At 40.4% G+C, this 19457-nt stretch overlaps 1 protein-coding gene across 7 annotated transcripts in view; it reads right to left on the reverse strand.

The window, feature by feature from the left end:
* Positions 1-10224: 10224 nt before the first annotated feature.
* The window catches only part of CREB5 (cAMP responsive element binding protein 5), a 420024-nt gene continuing 410791 nt past the window's right edge, over positions 10225-19457 (reverse strand). For 3 of the 7 annotated variants that reach the window (XM_032286910.1, XM_032286908.1, XM_032286909.1), the window contains 2 exons: positions 17899-18007; positions 10225-16963 (listed from right to left, as the gene is read on the reverse strand). In XM_032286910.1, the coding sequence (XP_032142801.1) occupies positions 16800-16963; positions 17899-18007 (273 nt within the window). In that variant the 3' untranslated portion in view covers positions 10225-16799. Of the gene's footprint in view, positions 18008-19457 lie in introns of all 7 variants that reach the window. The other 4 variants (XM_032286912.1, XM_032286911.1, XM_032286913.1 and 1 more) reach the window with 4 other exon arrangements.

Genomic DNA, 19457 nt, shown 5'->3' on the forward strand with positions numbered 1-19457 from the left:
AGGGCATCTTGCAGAGGTGTTAGGGGCCAGAGTACACTCCATTGGCTATAACATATCATGTGCCCCCACCTGGACATAGTGAGCTTAGGAAACATGCTCCCCCTCTGATTGCCCAGAAGGAAGACAAAAAGGTTTGCATAGCATGGTCTCATCCACAGTTCATTAATTCAGCAAATATTTATTGGGGACTACTCTATACCATTTTACCGTAGCTGGCCTGAAGTATGGCAACCTACTCTCTTCCCACGGATCTTAATTCTAGCGGGGGAAATCATGTGGCAAGAGTGTATGTGTATATGCATGTGTATATGTATATGTATATGTATATGTATATGTATATGTATATGTATGTATGTAACCTATTTCTAAAATATATGAACTCTGAGATTAAAAATATCACAAGTAATAAAATTTTAAGAACTTGCTATAGACTAAGCATCATTTTAAGGGCCATATATATATATGTATTCATTTTTTGATTAATTTTTGAGCAATTCTATGCAGTAGATGCTCTTATTATCTCCATTTTGCGTATTAATAAACTGAGGCACAGAGAGTTTAAACACCTTGCCCAGGATCAGACAGCTAGAAAGTGGTAAAGCCAAGCTACAAACACAGGCAGCTGGAAGCCAGACTTCACACTCTTACTTGTTGCTCTGAAAGCATGTGCCTGACTAGAGGGAAAGTTTACCTAGCTGTATCTCTCTTGGTACCTGCCCAGATAAATTTGCTGAAAACTAAAGAGCACCAGAAAGGGGATGTGTGAAAGCACTTTGGAAATGGGAAACCATTATAATATGACATGACATGTTGCTTTTTCACCCTACTCCCCGATTAGTTTGGTTAAAAAAACAAAAAATCTCAAAAATTAGCTCTGTCAAATCAGTTTGGAAAAAAAAAAAAAATCATCAAACTGTTCCTGGCTTTAAAATCTCTGCCCACTTCCTGTTGTCTACAGTACAGAGTTTAAGTTCTTTGGACCTTTACCATCTTGCTTGTTTCCATCTTCACTCTTTCTAGCACTCTGCCCTACTAGACAAATCACTTTGCCAGAATAAGACCCCAATATTCACGACCTTTTGTCTGTCCAGTTTCAGTACATCATTTCCCTGCATCCTAGGCCAGCAATAAGTCTAAGTCGCCGTTGTACTCCCAGTAGTACGAGCACACAGTCAGTGCTAAATAAATGTTGGGCAAGTTACACCGAACGTTGAAAAGTGAGGGCCATAAATAATACAGAATTTAAGGTGATCAAAGCTGACTCAGCTGTCCCCATGATGGAGCTAGTATGGCTCTTACACTTTCTGTTCTCAGACGCTGGAAAATGGCAAAGAAATTTGAAGCAGCGTAGCCCTCCCAGTTTAGCCAGAACGTTTAGCTTATGGTTGGCAAAGAATTTGGTTCAAAATGGAGTTATTTTGTTACAATATTTTGAAGGTAATTGGGCCATTCTCCAACACATATTCCAGGTTGAAAGGGCTATTCAAGAAGAAGCTCTGTTTAACTGCTTTGAACAGGAGGTCTAGTCTTTGCGGGCCTTTAATGAGAGCTGAAGAGAAAAGCATACACAGTTAATCAACGCCCCAAATCTAGTGCAATGGACACTTATAACCCGTTGTGGCGGATGCTGTTGGGCTGCTGTCCATTTCTACATCTTTGCCAAAGGAAGCTCAATGTGTTGGGGATTGTGACATGCCCGGCCTCTATGGATGGATGGCAGATGGTCTGAGCTAGTGCTTCCAAACATTTTTTATGAATTGCCACATAGAAAATGATTATATTTGCATAGAACCCTCTACTAACCTGGGAGGGCGTGATTTGGAAACATCGATATGAGGCTTAGAGAAAAAAAAAACCTTACTGTATTATCTTCATATCATATAATTACAGTAGGAAAAATAAATATAAATATTTTGAAATATATGAATTACTGAATTGTATAAAATTTCAAATAAAAGATTTCTAAATATTTAAAATGAGAAATTCAAGTTTGCTGATTTAAAAAAAAAAAAGCTGCCTAATCAGCTTTTAGGGTTGAAATGATTAAATATAATTCTTGATGATTATTGCAATTTTGTTCACCAAAATCATTGACTAAAAAAGTTAGAACCATATTTATAACCATTCAAAACTTGTAGTTGTTGAAATTATTTTAAAGTGTTTAACATTCCTTGACAAATCTAATACAGGGTTTCATGTGATAATGTGAACGTGTGTCAAGTCCAATCAAACTTTTTATATTAAGTGATTAAAAATCATGATGAGGCTGGGCATGCTAGCTCATGCCAGTAATCCCAGCACTTTGGGAGGCCAAGGTGGGAAGATCGCTTGAAGTGGAGTTTAAGGCCTGCCTGGGCAACTTAGTGAGACCCTGTATCTACTTTAAAAAAAAATTGCAATGAAGCTCTAATTTGCAGAATGTGTCACCAGCCTGCAGGTAGATTGAATGCTACTAAAATGACATGTCAGTTGCACATGGACAGAAGTTTCTGACACCGGTGAAGGCTGAAATCAGAGATGGGCCCCCAGAACTCCCATTTAAATTCCTTGATCCCTAACCCTTAATGAGTACACTGTGGGTGGTACAGTCTCCTCCTTGGACACTGTAGAAACCTCTTTGGTGGCACCACAGGCCACCTGTCCCCAAACATCACTGCAGGCCCTGAAGCTGGCTGCCCCAGTGCATGTCCAGGTGGGACATGCTCCCATATGGCCAGCAAGTATCAGACGTTTCTCCCTGTGATCATCATCTGAAGAGACCACAGGGGACGTCACTGGATGCCACTCATTTCTGCCTCCTCCTAAGGAGCTCTAGAAGAGTGTGCTTATAGCCATGAACAACCAGCTGGGAAACTCCAGCCTTCCCAAGAAATGAGCAGATCAGTTTTACATGGAAATACTGTGTAACCGGTAGGCCTTCCTCAATATAGCACACTAATTGCGAAGCATGGGTCTAAGGAAGCATGGTGAGTCCATCCCCTACTATTTCAGCCTGTTTTAAAGCAAAGAGTGGCCAAATTGCCCAGTTCTGGCCAGGGGTGAGAGTAGTGGTTTCAGGAAAATTTTTCTTTTATCAATAAAAGAGGACAAAAGAGGAAGTGTCTGGTACTGATTCTTCCCCCTCTTCTGCTTTCACTGGCGACGTGTTGTAGAGCTTCAGTAGCCATCGTGTGCTCAGGAGATGACCAGCATCACCGAAAGGTTAATAGCGCCACAGAGCTGCTGGTACGATTTCCAGATCTGTGCCAAAGGCCCTATCTCCAGATTTCCTACTATGCAGGAAGAATAAGCTCCTATTTGTTTAAGCCACTGGAAATTGGGTTGTCTTGTATTGGTAGTCAAAAGTATTCCTCATACTTTTTTTTTTCTACTTTATTATGTACCTAAGGACACATAGGGAATGAAAAGCATTACCTTGGAGTCCTTTATCCATTCATCAAAGTAGGCAACTATAATGCTAGTTCTGCAAATATTCCTTAAGAAGAATAACTTACACTTAACTCGTTGTCTGTGAAATAGGTGTGGGTATTCTATACCACACACAGCTTGGTGGTCCAGGGAGCCACCTCTATGGCATGTTCTCTTCAAGTATGATAATGCTCTGATGTATGGAATGGGTGTGAGCTGCATGTCCTTGCATTGACTGGGCAACTTCACATCTCCTCTCCTATGCCAATGTAATACAGACTAGAAGGTCCGAAGATGGTCTTCCAGTGGCTTCTTATGGTCACTTTATGAATAGACCTCTATTGCTTCTAAGCGATAGAAACCCATCTAAACTAATGAAAGCAAAAGGAGACATTTATTAGAAGGACCTTGGGCTATCTTATAGTAAAACCATGTTTCGAGGAGGGTTGTGGTTGCAGTGAGCTAATATGAACTGCCTGCACAAGGCTGCACTCCATGGCTCATGCCTGTAATCCCAACACTTTAGGAGGCCAAGGTGGGAGGATTACTTGAGCTCAGGAGTTTGAGCCAGGCTGTATAACATTGCAAGATCCTGTATCTAAAAAAAAGAAAATTAAAAATTAGCCAGGCATGGTGGTGCACCTGTAGTCCCAGCTACTCTAGACTGAGGTGGGAGACTGCTTGAGCCCCAGGAGGTTGTGACCATGATCATGTCACTGCACTCCAGCCTGGCAACAGAGTGAGAGCTTGTCTCTTAAAAAAAAAAAAAAAAGTGATAAGAAGAATCATTGAAACAGAAAATGGGCATTTCCGGAACACTCTTTCTGCCTTTTCCTTCTATACCTGCTGCGTTGACTTGACTTCTCTCTCTTGCTACCGAGTTCCCTTGCCTGATGGAAACATGACTTCTGGCAGCTCCCAAGTTTTGCATCTTTTAGATTCAGCTGCCAGACAGAAATCCCAGCTCTCTAGGTTCTCTGTCCCAATATCTAGTTGCTGGGATTGATGATTCTATTGTGAGCTAAGGGCCAAGTATTAGACTAAGAACATAAGCCTGGAGATATGGTTCTGGAAGCTCTTGCAGACGCCAACTGGATGGAGTTGGGAGAAGAGAAACTCTCCAGAGGAGGTAGTTATGGCGTTGGGCAGCGTTCCATAGAAAGCCACCGCAGAGATTATGCCCACTTCACCCTGAGTATGTTTATACTGACAAAGGAGACAAAGAACCAAGATCTGTGTTTGTTTAGGTCATAAAGGAAATCCGTAGACAATTTGGTATTAAAATGCAGAACTATTAGTTTTTACTCCAGGGTTTTAAATTCTTTGTTAAGCGCTTGTTCTCCCATTCTTTATAGCAATACTCATTGCTTTCTTGGAGGCTTGTTGATAGGAACTGTCCTGTTCCCTTGTCATAAAGGCTTATTAAGATAGCTAATATAATACCTGGAGGGAGTTTGGGGACAAGAGTGTTTCCTGACCCCATCCTAGAGAGACATTGTGCCAACATCCTGACAAACACTAATGTTGGAGTCACCTATGAGTCTATAAGAACAACATAGCAGTCGTCTTTCTTGGAAAGCATGTGTGTAAAATCAGTTTAAAGTAAGAGAGTGGTACATCATTATAAAACATGGCAAAATCAAATCTCAGTCTTGCTGATGGTTAACTTTTGTATTCTGGGTTTTATAGACTACTAGCTAAGCTATTACATCCACAAAATCCTTAGCTTTGTAAAATCACTTATGTAATCCTCAATGAATATTCTATTTGCTTCACTTCCAAATTTTCAATAAAACAAGAATTCATAGGGTGGGAAGCAGTGGCTCACACCTGTAATCCCCGCATTTTGGGAGGCCCAGGTAGGTGGCTAACCTGAGGTTAGGAGTTTGAGACTGGCCTGGCCAACATGGTAAGACCCCGTCTCTACTAAAAATACAAAAATTCGCTGGGTGTGGTGGCGAGCACCTGTAATCCCAGCTACTTGGGAGGCTGAGGCATGAGAATCACTTGAACCCGGGAGGCAGAGGATGTGATGAGCCAAGATCGCTCCACTGCACTCCAGCCTACGGACAACAGTGAAACTCCATTCCCCCCAAAACAAACAAAAAGCCCGAGGTGTCATTAACCATTCATTCATTCAACAAATATTTGTTACCGTCTACTAGGTGTCGGTTTTGTGCTAGTCTCCTCACTGTACTTTAATCTCTTGGTAGGTTTTAAGGGAAAGTGACTAGTTTTATGAGGTGGCTTTAGAACCACCAATGATTTTTTTTTTTTAGCAATCATATTTCTCCTCACTCCCTTTCTGAAAATCCTGCTCTGTCTCCAGAAGTAGGAACATGTAACCCTGCCTCCCCACACATAGCTGATTGGACCAGGGATACAAGCCTGATCCAATATGGCCAGTCAGATTCTCTTTCCTGGAAAATTAGAATAGAAAGATGGAGGCATTATGAGTTGGTTGGCGCTTGAATTGGAAGCCCATAGATATGCTGGGGTTGGGGGGAGGTGAGGCTATTGTTTTGGAGAATAAATGATTAGCCAACATAGTAGCAGTTGAGTGAGTATACAAATCAATTTACACAGAGAGAGCAGCAAGCACAGAGCAGAGTGAGAAACCATGTGGCCTCAGAGCCAGAGACAAGCCAGAAGGTTAGCCATTGAATGACCTTCTGGAAGCCTCCTTATGATAATTGCCACAGTGCCTGGTTGAGCTCCACTAGCTACCCTTTACACCCTTACAAGAAATCTCCTGTCACTTGCGCCTGCTTGATAAGGTTTCTCTTTCTTCAAGCAAATCCACTTTGACTAGGAGGTGAATCAATCAAGATCAAAGTTGGCGGACAGATTTAAACAGAGAATGCTCTATTTAGAATAACTCAAATGTACTAATAATATATCAAGGACTTGTCCTGTGTATATGCAATAAAACAATCAGTCTAAGATGGTTGCAACAATTTTCTTGCTGTAAGAGTGTTGAAAAATAAGAACGTGTTATGCATGAACTAGAATCTTCCTATTTGATTCATTTAAATGAACATGTAGGCAGCTCTCCTTCTGAGAAAGTACAAGTGCAAGTGACTTAGGGGAGACCTTTTATAGCCTGTTGGATCTATATGTTAGAGTAATATTGAGTGAAAAGATTTATAGAAGATTGCTGACAATTTCTGTAATTCAGCCTCCAGTTGGGTGCGAGGAAATACAATGCTGGTGAAGACACAATATTTGAAATATAGAAGATGAAAATTAGATTTAAAACCAGAAAGAAAGCGAGTTTCGGATAATCCACCCCTTGTTTAGCATATCATGAAAGGGGTCCTCGGTCCAGACCCCAAGAGTAGGTTCTTGAGCTTGTGCAAGAAAGAATTCAGGGCAAGTCTGTAAAGTGAAAGCAAGTTTACTAAGAAAGTAAAGGAATAAAAGAATGGCGACTGCATAGATAGAGCAGTCCCCAGGGCTGCTGGTTGCTCATTTTTACAACCAGCTAAATATGATATGCTAAACAAGGGGTGGATTATCCCAAACTCACTCTCTTTCTGGTTTTAAATATAATAATTTTCAATAATAATGTTTTGCTAGGTCTACTAGCTAACAGACAACAATTTTCAGATGTTATAATTTATCCACCCTTTCAGCCATTTCGAAAAGCCATCTACAGTTGCCAAAAAGAAGTATCTTCTGAAGTATGGAAGCCTAAATCCAGACTCTATCTTTATATATTTAAACTTGGTCTTCCCCCACTCTTTTGCAGCCTAATTTTTATGGCTGGTTTGATAAAGTCAACGTTACTGCCATGGGAGCAGGTCTATCCAAGTAGCTTGTTTGCAATTACTTTAAAAAGAGGCCCCATCGGCCGGGCGCGGTGGCTCAAGCCTGTAATCCCAGCACTTTGGGAGGCCGAGGCGGGTGGATCACGAGGTCAAGGTGGATCATCGAGACCATCCTGGTCAATATGGTGAAACCCCGTCTCTACTAAAAATACAAAAAAAATTGGCTGGGCATGGTGGCGCGTGCCTGTAATCCCAGCTACCCAGGAGGCTGAGGCAGGAGAATTGCCTGAACCCAGGAGGCGGAGGTTGCGGTGAGCCGAGATCGCGCCATTGCACTCCAGCCTGGGTAACAAGAGCGAAAACTCCGTCTCAAAAAAAAAAAAAAAAACAGAGGCCCCATCGTTGCTCCATATTTGTTTACAATCTCTTAATAAGCATATTTAGGTCTCAAAACACAAGGCAGGTCGACTTGATAAAAAATTATTTTTGTTGGATAAAGGAATATGTAAAGCAAAAGTAAAATGTGATCTAGTAATCTACCAGTTACCAGCCACAACAGCAAGTGTAAGATCAAGAACACTGCGAAGCTCCGGGGACACACAGGGATGAGATGTAGGATGGAGATTAGAACTGGCTGCATTCGAAGTACAAATGTAGGATCATAACAGTTTTCTTTAGTCAATAGTAATGGCTTTTGAAATTGCAAATGAGTGTGGAATGGGCATTAGAAAGACACTCCTGGGAACTAACAGAATACTGAGGGGTCTACCTGTAAATGTTAACAGATGGGATTGCTATCAGAACAGTGATCATTTCCCCCAATTGTTTCTGTGCCAATTTAAAATATCTTCTCCCACCGCTAGGCTATGTGTCCGACCACATATCCTGGTACTGGTTTTAAAATACAGCTGCTTTGGCTGCCGGGACAGGTGGAAGTATAGGAATGCTCAGAGAATAGGAGGAAGATAGCAAAGTCCAAGTCATCCATTCCAGAAATGTTTGTTGTGTCCCATTGTGTGTCCACTGTCCTAGAGCTTAGTCTCAAGTTTAAACAAAGTAGAAAATACCTATGCTTTTGTGGTGGCAACAAAAACAGTGAGGAAATATAAATTATGGTAGGTGGCAGTAAACACTATAGAAAATACAGTCTGGGCAAGGCAGACAAGTGATGTAATTTTGTATAGGAAGCTGAGACAAGGCTTTACTGATAGGAAGATGCTAGAGGTAGTAAGCTATGCTGATATTGGGGTGAAGAATCTTCTGGGTAGAGGGAATGGACAGCTTGTGAAAAGGCTTCCAGGTGGATGGCGCTTCCAATGTTTGTGAAACTGCAAAGACATTAGTGAAGCTGGAGAAGGGGAAAGGGAAGAGAAATAGTAGGATGTGAGCTCAGGCAATGAATGGGGTGGGGGTGGGTCATGTTGGGTTGCTACAGAACTTAAAGGGGGTGGTGGAAGGACTGTGGCTTTTAGTCTGATTTGAGTGAGGCGAGAAGCCCTTGCAGAGTTTTGAGCAGTTAGGGGACATGGTATGACATCCATTTTCAAAGGCTCCCTCTGTTTGGCAGTTAGGAGGTTATCGCAGTAATCCAGGTAAGAGATGTTGATGGCTTAGACAGGGCATAACAGTAAGATTGGTGCTGCATGATGGTTGGATTCTGATTTTGCTGATGGATCAGCTATTGAATGTAAGAGGAAAAGGAGAATGACTAACAAAAAACAAGGAATAAAAGCAAGAGGAGGAAGAAACGAAGGGAAATATCTAACAGAACACATAAACGGACTAAGACTACCTTTAGGACTTCCCTGAAGATCAAGCAAAGAACCCCAGGATTTGATTGTCTGAGAAGCCAGCATGTGATTGTTGGTTCCTAGACATAGCTGGAACATGACCTTAGGCTGCCTGTATTTCATGACTGCTAAAATCTGCTAATCCCAAACTCAGAGTGAAATGAAGTTGTGTGGCCAAACCACTGTGAATGTGTTAGATTAGTGGCCTCAGTTGGGAAGCTGGATAGAAGAGGCAGTGGGAATGTAGTGCTGGTCTGGGAAGGAGAAAGTCTGATATTTCTTGTCCCTAGATACTGGAGACCCTGAACGGGTAAGCTTTGGCTTACAAGTCATGAATGAGACTGGTATCGGAAAGGGGTCCCGGTCCAGATCCCAAGAGTAGGTTCTTGAGCTCATGCAAAAAAGAATTCAGAGCAAGTCTGTACGGTGAAAGCAAGTTTATTAAGAAAGTAAAGGAGTAAAAGAATGGCTACTGCATAGAGCAGTCTCCAGGCTGCTGGTTGCCCATTTTTATCATTATTTTTTGATGATATGCTAAACAAGGGGTGGATTATTCATGCCTCCCCTTTTTATACCATGTTGGATAACGTCCCGTCATTGCCATGGCATTTGTAAACTGTCGCAGTGCTGATGGGAGTGTAGCGGTGAGGACATCCAGAGGTCACTCTTGTCGCCATCTTGGTTTGGGTGGGATTTAGCTGGCTTCATTACTGCAAACTGTTTTATCAGAAAAGTCTTTATGACCTGTATCTTGTGCGAACCTTCTATCTCATCCTCTGACTAAGAATGCCTTTAACCAGGCTGGGCGCGGTGGTTCAGGGTGTAATCCCAGCACTTGGGGAGGCCGAGGTGGGCGGATCACAACGTCAGGAGATAGAGATCATCCTGGCTAACAGAGTGAAACCCCATCTCTACCGAAAATACACAAAATTAGCTAAGCATGGTGGCGCAAATCTGTAGCACCAGCTACTTGGGAGGCAGAGGCAGGCGAATTGCTTGACCCTGGGTGGCAGAGGTTGCAGTGAGCCGAGATTGCGCCACTGCACTCCAGCCTGGGACACAGAGCAAGACTCCGTCTCAAAAAAAAAAGGAATGCCATAACCATCTGGAAATGCAGCCCAGTAGGTCTCAGCCTTATATTACCCAGCTCCTATTCAAGATGGAGTTGCTCTGGTTCGCATGCCTCTGACAAGGCTATGTGAGGAACAGAAGTCATTACCCCAACCCCAAATTTCATCATGCAAAGATGACATATATTATTTGTATTTGAGTGCTTTATTATATTGGAATTGCAGTGATATTAACATTTGTACAAATGCACAAAATCTTGTCTCTTCTTGCTAGAAAGAGATGTAAAAATCTGGCCTAGTTGAACAGTCTTAATGAACTTATTGTCCATTGGTAACAATAAATGCGTTCATGATGCAACAAAAAACTTAACACAAAATTAAACATAGTAAATGCTGCAGCAAGTATTTACATGTATGTACCCCTTTTTTCTCCTTCCAATCAGGAAGGTGGTTGCTTTACAAATAGACAAACACACACAAATGCTTTGCTGTTTACAAATAACAACCCCCAAGTCCAGAACTTAAAGTGACAGCACCTTTTTTGGGACTTCCTCAGTTAACACTTACTTTACACAGTGCTAAACTTTTTTCTTTTAATTGTATTTTTGGACAACATTTATATTCCAATTGTCCTAGAACATTGTGTTTGAACTGAGCTATTTTTCTGGGCCTTTTCAGAGGAGCCCAAACCCTATGTCCTCTCTAGAGAGAACATTTCAAGGTTATCTTTTCTCCAAGACAGTTCTCAAAGGCAACACTCCTTTCTCTGTGAGGCAGATGTGATTTAGCAGAACTTAGAAGGAAAAATGGTGAGTAGGTTGTATTTTCTACTGGCTGCTGGTTGGGAAGGGTCCTTTCTCTCACACCCCTCCACTCAGCACAACTGATACCTTTCATGATCGGCTGTAGTGTCTGTGGCATTGGTATTCTAAAGGAGAAAACTAGAATCTAATGAGCTTATTGTGCATAAGATTTTAATGATGTATTTAAAGCTAATTTATTCAGCTTCCACATTCTCAGCCCTGAGGCTAAATTATTCTGTTGTAAAAAATCAATCCTATAAAGCTCTATAATATGAAGCTCAATGTAAGAATATCTTAAACGGCTTATAAGGAGCTTTCTAGATTCTGGCTTCTAATGAGCTAGATACTGTAAGTTGGTCTAAATACAACAGTTGGTAATTATTGATTCCTTTCTGATGATAAGCTTGGAAAGGTATCAGAGTGCCACTTAAGAGTATTAATCTTTTAACAAATGTTGGCAATTTGGCCTTACCCCCCACTTCAGCTTGTGGTTAAATAGTTTTTCTTAAAAAATAGACAATTTATAAGGAAAAAAATATATAAACACTCTTTAAGCAATTTGGCTACAAGCATTACATCACTGAAAAGCTCCACAAGAAATAGTAAAATATTTTGAATGGACATACACTTTTTCGTTTTCACAATATGACGAGCTAGGTTTTTTGTTTTTTAAATTTCTTTGTGTTTGTTTTGGTATTGAATTTAACTTGTAAGTTTATTGCTGCTGTGTCATCTTATCCTACCTTAGATTGCAATTGTGAAAGAGAGGTGCTGTCCCTAATTACGTTACAAGGCAACATTGTATTTTTGAGACCTAGGAATGAAACCGATAGGGCCACTGTTGTTTCAGTGGCCTCAGAGAGTCTATGGCTAGGACAACAGTCAAATGTGCACCAGAATGCACAAAAGAATAAGTCTCCTGGCTTATTCAGGACACTTTGGTTTGGAAGATGAGAGAAAATTCTTAAGTATAGCTTAGCTGCTGCCTCACATCTGTTGCATAATATAACATTAAAAAAAAAAAACATGCTATGAATACAGGGATAAAAAGTATAAACCCATATCGTGTACTGGCTCTTCTCCTTGGCATTCTTGTGGTAGGCTTCACCTAGGCTGACGTGAGACACAGGTCTCAGCTGTGCTACCAATGAACGCACATAAATGTACCTGGTGCAAATACCTGTAAAGTATTTTAAATGATGCAGCTCAGAGCCTTGGAGGAAGGGTCGGGGGCACTGGAAAGGACAGCAAAGGCAAGTTTGAGGACAGAGAAGAGGTTAGAAAGAGAACGGGAGAAATAGAAAGAGATCAAAAAGCTAAAGTGCAATTTTAAAATATAAATTATTTTAAAAGCAGAAAAGAGATTCTAAATTGCTACTGTTCGCATAGGCACGGTTTTATTCAAATTTAAATGGGTTGTTTCCTTTCCCTTCTCAGATACACTGCATAATGGAGCTTGAATGGCTTAAAGCTACTGCATATTGTTCAGGAAGGGACACAAAGCACTAAGGGAGCTGAATAGTGCAAGGCTTTCTAGGAAATTGGGATGGGGTGGAGAGAGGCAGAGATGAAGTTGTTTTTTATACTTCTACAAGAAATCTGTTCCAGTTATAGTTACTGATTCCCTTTAGCTGAACTCTGCTTCCTAAATGAAAGAGCTTACTTTAAAAATGAAAAAAGAAATAAACGTTTAAAAAAAAAACTGCTCAGAATGTTGATTAAAAAATAACTCACAGAGCAATAAAAATCCTTGAAATGTCTATGCACAGAGATCTAAGCAAACATTTCCACCAAATGGTGGAGAATAGCCATTTGAAACCCTGAAAAAATGAAAATACACACAACTATAGTAGTTTATTATGGACTAACACTTTAAAAACAAAGTAGATCCTACAGAAGAATACTGTTCAAATGGAATGTTTAAAAATAACATTTATTAATAAATATCTTATAAAATTCTAAATTAATAGATTCCTGTTCAAATTTTGCTTTGGTCCTTGAATTCCACTGTATACACACATACATACATATATATTTTCTTAGATGGTTTTTTTTTTTCTTTTTTTAACCAGAAAGAAACACATTCTATCCTAACTGGATGGCTAGTTTTATAGCAGTTACCGAGGCTTAAAACCCCCCAGCTGAAGGCTTGTCTGTTACCACAGCTGGTTTATGATTTTAATGACAAACTCAACTTACACACTAAAAATTTATTTAACAGGCAACAACCACTAGAACATTCACCATCGACACCCCTCTATCAGAATATGCTCTCCATTTTGTTTCGCTGATTACATAGGCTCTGAAGAGTATTTGCTCTAAGTCACCCTCATCACTGTAATATATACTGTGAGAGCACACAAGCTGCTTGTCTCCCACAGGCTCTTTTAAGACCGTGACTCGCAAACATTGATGTGGGGGCAGGAGAGGGGTGAGTAGTAGTGTAACGGGAAAACATCCGACTTCACACCTGGCTTTAAAATTAGTACATTCATCCAGGGCTGGGATTTTCACTGTACCTCTCCTGGCATTGTGGACTGAGAAATGTGTCAAGGAGAAACAATTAAGATGTGGACACCTCCACTTGAGAATTCACCTGGTAGAAATGCTCTCAGGTGTACCTGTCTGAGTTGTTAACTCCCATCACATAAGGCAGGGGAGGCACTGTAGAAGTTCCCAGGGAGACTGGCAGTGACCTCAGAGGCAGATCTCACAGATCAAGAAAACCACACAGGAATGGGGAGAGGCAGTGCAGTGGGATTTTCCTTCCTTAGGACGGGTGCTCTGAAGGCCATGAATGACTGATTGGCAAACACATGGATGGGTGACCCAGTAACTGGTTGGGGGAGGAGAATGGAGTACAAAGATACTCTCCCAAATAGGCAAAAATACAGGACAAGGAGGAGGGATTTTTAGGCAGATTGATTATTCTGTTGTCTGGTGATGGCTGGGTCTTTAGGGAAAAGAGTTAATACTGATAAGCCAAGTGCTGGATTTGACCAGGGTATCTTTCTGTTTGGGATTTCAAGAAGCACTGACAACTAGTTGGAATCTTTCATTTACTGTATTTCCATACCGTGAATGAGCACACCTAAAGGCCCTGAGTAGAACAAGAAGACAGTTTATTCTAATTATATGTTGAGGCCGGTTTGCTAATGTGTGTGGTTGGTTTTCCTACTTAGCATAAAAAACAGACATAATTGAGCTATATATAATGCACATCAGTCAAACTGTCAAGTTGCTGAACGGAGAAAACTCAGGCACGTTCTTAACTGCAGAGGCTTTCAGCCTAACAACTAAATATTTCAATCAAAAGGTGGAACAGAAGTAAACTAAACCATCATTGTAGTGACAGTCACTCCCTGGATATGATATTACTAGTGGATTTTTAAAAAATCCATTTTATTAAGTGCTACGCATGCAGGAAAGAAAGAAAAATTGTTCACTTAAAACAAAGCAAAACATAAAATAAAAATTTAAAAACCCAACTAAACATTTTAATGCACTCTTTTTCCTTTTTGTGGGGGGAGGGGAGACAGATGGTCCTAAGAAGGAATTTTGAAATATTATTTTTGATTTCAAAACAGAGATATGAATACTAACTTCTTTTTAAAGCTAAGTCTTAAATATTTCTTAGGAAGCCAGTCAGATTAAACCATGCTGGAATTTAAAAAACAACAACTATGAATTCAGTATTTAAAATACTTGAAAATGATATGTTTGTCTAAAATATAATAAAAAATTCTTTCATTTGCTTTTTTTCTTTTTTCTTTTTTTTGCTTTTGTTTTGATTCTTCAACTATATATCCAAGTCATAAGTTTCACTGGACACTCAAAACCATCTTTTGAAAGCACTGCATACACGGAAAAAATTGTTGATAAATATTGATTTAAAAAGTAAGTTATTAGATAAAACAGAAACTAGTTATATAAAAATCATGCTTCGAGACCCTCATATTTTCTTTTTTTCTCCAAAATAGATTCTTATACTATAGTGAGAGAAAAAAACACATCCTTCCGTTTTCTGAACTCTTATAAAAGCTACACCTTTTGTAAAATACTGTTCTTTTAAAACTCATGAACACACACACACACACACACACACACACACACACACGTTAAGAGTTCAAGCATTCAAATGGAGATGAAACACCAGCACCTGCCTAGACTGCTAGGGAGAAACATTCACCCCTGATATTTGTGAGATGCGATATTAAAACATTAGCACAGTAGAATGGCTTGTTTCAAGGAGGCACGACTGTGGTTCAGGGACTATCTGCTTTGTATCATGGGCATGTTTTAAAAAGTTGTTGAAAATAAATCAGAATAATTCAGAAAAGTGAAGAAGGCTGGGTGCAGTGGCTCACGCCTATAATCCCAACACTTTGGGAAGAAGAAGTAGGAGGATTATTTGTGACCAGGCGGGGCAACATAAGGGACAGCTCATCTTTTATTCTAAAATAAAAATAAAATACATTGTGTGAGCCTGTGTTCCCAGCTACTCGGGAGGTGGAGGTGGAAGGATCGCTTGAACCCAGGAGGTTGAGGCTGCAGTGATCTATGGTCGCACCACTGCACTTCAGCCTGGGTGATGGGTGAGACCCTGTCTCAAAAAAGACAAAGAGAGAAGTAGCCTGTGCTTCATCCATGGGGCTCCTTCAGCAGTCAAAGCGTGCCTTAACTGTCATGGGAAGGCTGAAAGTGCCCCTATGGGAACATTGGGTTTTCTTTCTCTTTTTGTTTCTCCAGTAGTTAGTCTATTTTCACCCCCCAGAACAGCAAAGCCAGTTCTATAGGCTTAAGAAAAAAAATAATATAAATCTTAGACTATTAGCAGCTGATGATTGAACCATATAATCTGTGTGTAGTGAATAGAGCCCTTCTGAATTATTATATAGTACATGGATTTTCACTGTTACAGACAGGCCATATAAAACCGGTTGCAATTCAAGGGTGTCATGTTATATCCCCACATCAAAATTTGGACTTTCACAATCAAGGCTTACAAAACTCCCTTCCCTAGTGTCTCCCCAGCTGGTATCCAACCGTGCTTCACTTATAACTAAACCACCTTTTATTTGCTCTGATTATTAAAAACATTAAATCAGGCACATTAAACATCTTGTGGTTACTATTTTGTGAAAAGCAAGAGTTGAATGAACTCCAGCTGTGGGTGACGTGTAAGTGAAGCAATGGTTAGGTCCACGCTTTGGAGGTTTGCTTTTTTTTTTTTGTTTTTTCTTTAAACATCATTTTCTTTTTCACATGCAATGCTAAAGGGAAAAAAATAAAACAATTGAAAGTAAAAATGAAGAGTAAACAGGGAGCCCAAGAAAAAGTGGAAATGGAGAGGAAAACTGGGCATTCGAGCAAGTGGACCGAGGGAAGGAGAGGTGAAGGGATACTCAGTGGTATTATTTGGACATCAGTGGATCTTATAATACTTTATAGTAAGAAAAAAGATGGTGGGAAAGGCTGCGTGTTTATCTGGGATTCTGGTGACACCACAGCACAAACTCAACATGAGTTAAGATGTCAAAAGTTTTCCTACCCAGTTACCTTGGATCTATCTTACTTGACATCTAGGTATGCCTCATTTTGGATAAAAGCTGTGGTTTAACAAGATTCAATGTTGCAGGCAAAGGGTTGGGCTGATATGAATGAAACCATGGCTATATACAGAAAAGGTTCAGTTTATAAACAAGTAACTGGTACCAGGAAATTGGAGAAAAGCACCAAAGCGTTTCCCAAGCTGATAGATATTAATTGCATAACTCCCTTTTTTCTTATATAACTAAGTATAAAAGACAACATTTCCATAATAACTATAAAAATGAAAGCCAGTCTTTGAAGGGCTGAGGAGTCTTCCAGGTCTGAGTTAATTCTAAAAATGCCCTTAAAAGAAAGGACGCATGGTATGCTACAGCTCTTCTTGGAGGCCAGGTCTGATGGTGCATTTTAAAGAATCGGGTTCAGGTCTGTTCTGTGAGTGGTGAGCTGGCTGAGGGTGGAGCTTCCTACCACCTCGCTGACCGATGAGGAAGTAGTGATGGTATTATGCTGGATGACTTGTTGCTGGGAGCAAGCTGGGACAGGACTTGCAGGAGGGCTACTCTCCGGACCTAGGGCGGAAACAAAGACAACACATACACATACACACACACCAATATAGGTCTTTTTTGTATGGACTTATGGACTCCTCAGAGACACAGTACTAGATATTTACTTGAAATAGAAGGTTCACACATTTTCTTCTGAAAGTTAATTTCAAAGCTTTATTTTCAACTGTTGTCACAATGCTGTGCCTTTCCAGTTTATAGCTACGAGCAAAGCCATGCTTTCTGTATCAGTAAAATGATTTGCTGTGTTTAAGTCATGGTCATGTGAACTTCCCCACCTTGTCTTTTTAAATAGCCATCCGTATATCAAATGTGGAAAAATACTCACATGTGGTGGGAGAATCTGTGTTGCTCAATCTAAAAAATTATTTGAAAATAAATTGACCTTCAGCCATGAATCCCTGCACCTCCCACCATCCCTACTCAACTATCATTTAACCGACTGGACTCCAAATGCAGAAACTGGGGTCTGAAAGAAGGGGTCCATTTTACTTATTGGTAAACTGAGGCCAGGTCACCAGCTTTTCAGCCCAGTGAGTAACATGCAGTGTATCTGGAGGCACTGGATATGATTCATCCAAGGCCTGGTTCCCAGCCCATGTATTTCTGAAGGAGATGGCTAAGCCACTGGTACCTGGGCTGCAGCTGGTTCTTTTCTTACCAGCTGCAAAACTGGAATTTGGTATTTTTTTTCAATACTTTGAAATGTCAGGTAAGTTGTAGCCAGAAATTATCAGGAGGTGGTGGGCATGGTGTTGCATAGGGGTCAGGAAAAAGGGATCTCCTTGGAAAATAGTCTGGCAGCCACTCAAGAATTCTAGTATATCTGCCTGGAAGTACAGTCTACACTTCATTTTTGCTCTTTCAATCAAATTCAGGGCAAACTTAGTGGCAAAAAAGTTGGACACTAAAGAAAAGTGAAAAAGTCGGTGACTTACTTAGATATCCTTGTGATTCTTTCTGCATGGCTGTTATTGGGCAGTCTTTATGTGTTAACAACAACTGTTTCAGCTGGGCCACCTCATTTTTCAACATAGACACTTCATTCTGAAAGAGATATATTAAAACCATGTTGAGAAGACCAGAGGATACAAACCCCAAGGCCTGTGCACATTCAACAACAACACTGGCAAACTTTTCTGTTATGTCTGAATGACATGAAGAGTATTGTTGAGTGTGGTTCGCCTGAAAGTTTGTAGCTTACCTTTAATTTGGCCCTCTTCACATTTACCAGGGGCTTTCTAAAGAGACTAGGTTTTAACTTAAGAGCTGAACCTTATGAAAAGGCTAGACCACACCCTTAGGTGATGGGCACTGAAACCAGGTGAGAATCCTTACTCCACACTTACTGTGTGATCCTAGGCAGATACCCCAGCTGAGCTCCAGCAAACTCATTATAAGTTGGGCATAAGAAGTGTACAAGATTATTTGTGTTACTGTGAGGATTAAATACGGTAATATATGGGAAACACTTAGAACAATGTCCAGGGCATACTAAGCACTTAATACATTTAGCTATCGTAACCTTCACAAGCTCGGGTTGACATCCAATTGAGAATGCGAATGTGAGGCATACAATGGGCAGAATTATGTGGTAGGATTTGTGGCTTCCACTTGAAATGCAATCAGAATAAGCTGACCTGTGTACCATCAGATTTTCCAGAAGAAGTCTGTGTTGCTTGATCTAAAAAGTATATTTGAAAATAAATTGACCTTTAGCCATGAATCCCTGCTCCTCCCACCAGCTGTCCAGTAGTTGGCAACTACTGTTCATGGGCTACTGTTCAGCAGAGCACGTCCACCTGCCTGATGCCCAGGAGCAGGAGGCACGGAAGCTCATGTGCATGTGTTGGTCAGGTGCAGGTGGGATGATGTCAGCTCAGGGAGGCAAGAGGCAAGGAAGTTTTGGGCCATGATTGAATTAATTTGATTGAGTTCATCGATTATTTGGCCAATTTCAGTCTATAAAATACTCTTTCCCCCTTCTGTATCAGAATATTGTGGATAGTGTGGGGTTTTCTTCTTATTTACTCACATAAGCGCCTCAGATCTCAAGTATTAGTAGCCATTGACAAAGGTATGCTTGTAGCTTTGTAAAATAACAAACTTGGCACCCATTGTCTACAAACGTAAATATAAAATAGACGGCGGCTCTGAGATGCTTCCACTTGATAAAAGTAAACTGTAAAGGTAGTGTTATCTTGAATAAGCCATTTAAAAATTGTGATCAATAATATCCTCTCTTTGGTCAAAGTTGATTTGCAGCCACCAGGCATTATACTTCACATGCAGGAAATCTAAAAGATGCATGCGCACAGAAAGGGATGATGAACATTGCTGTCATTAAGTTGTGTCTACACTTTCAATACGAGCTTGGCTTTTCAGCCATGTATTTATCACCTAGGAAAGTATGCTAGGGACTCTAGAAGTTACTCTAAAAATATGAAATCTGTTTTAAGGAATACCTCCCATTTCTAAATTTCTTTGTGAATACATT

The sequence above is a fragment of the Sapajus apella genome, unplaced genomic scaffold (assembly GCF_009761245.1).
Source record: "Sapajus apella isolate SASKATOON/1434 unplaced genomic scaffold, GSC_monkey_1.0 scaffold19, whole genome shotgun sequence".
NCBI lineage: Eukaryota > Metazoa > Chordata > Mammalia > Primates > Cebidae > Sapajus > Sapajus apella.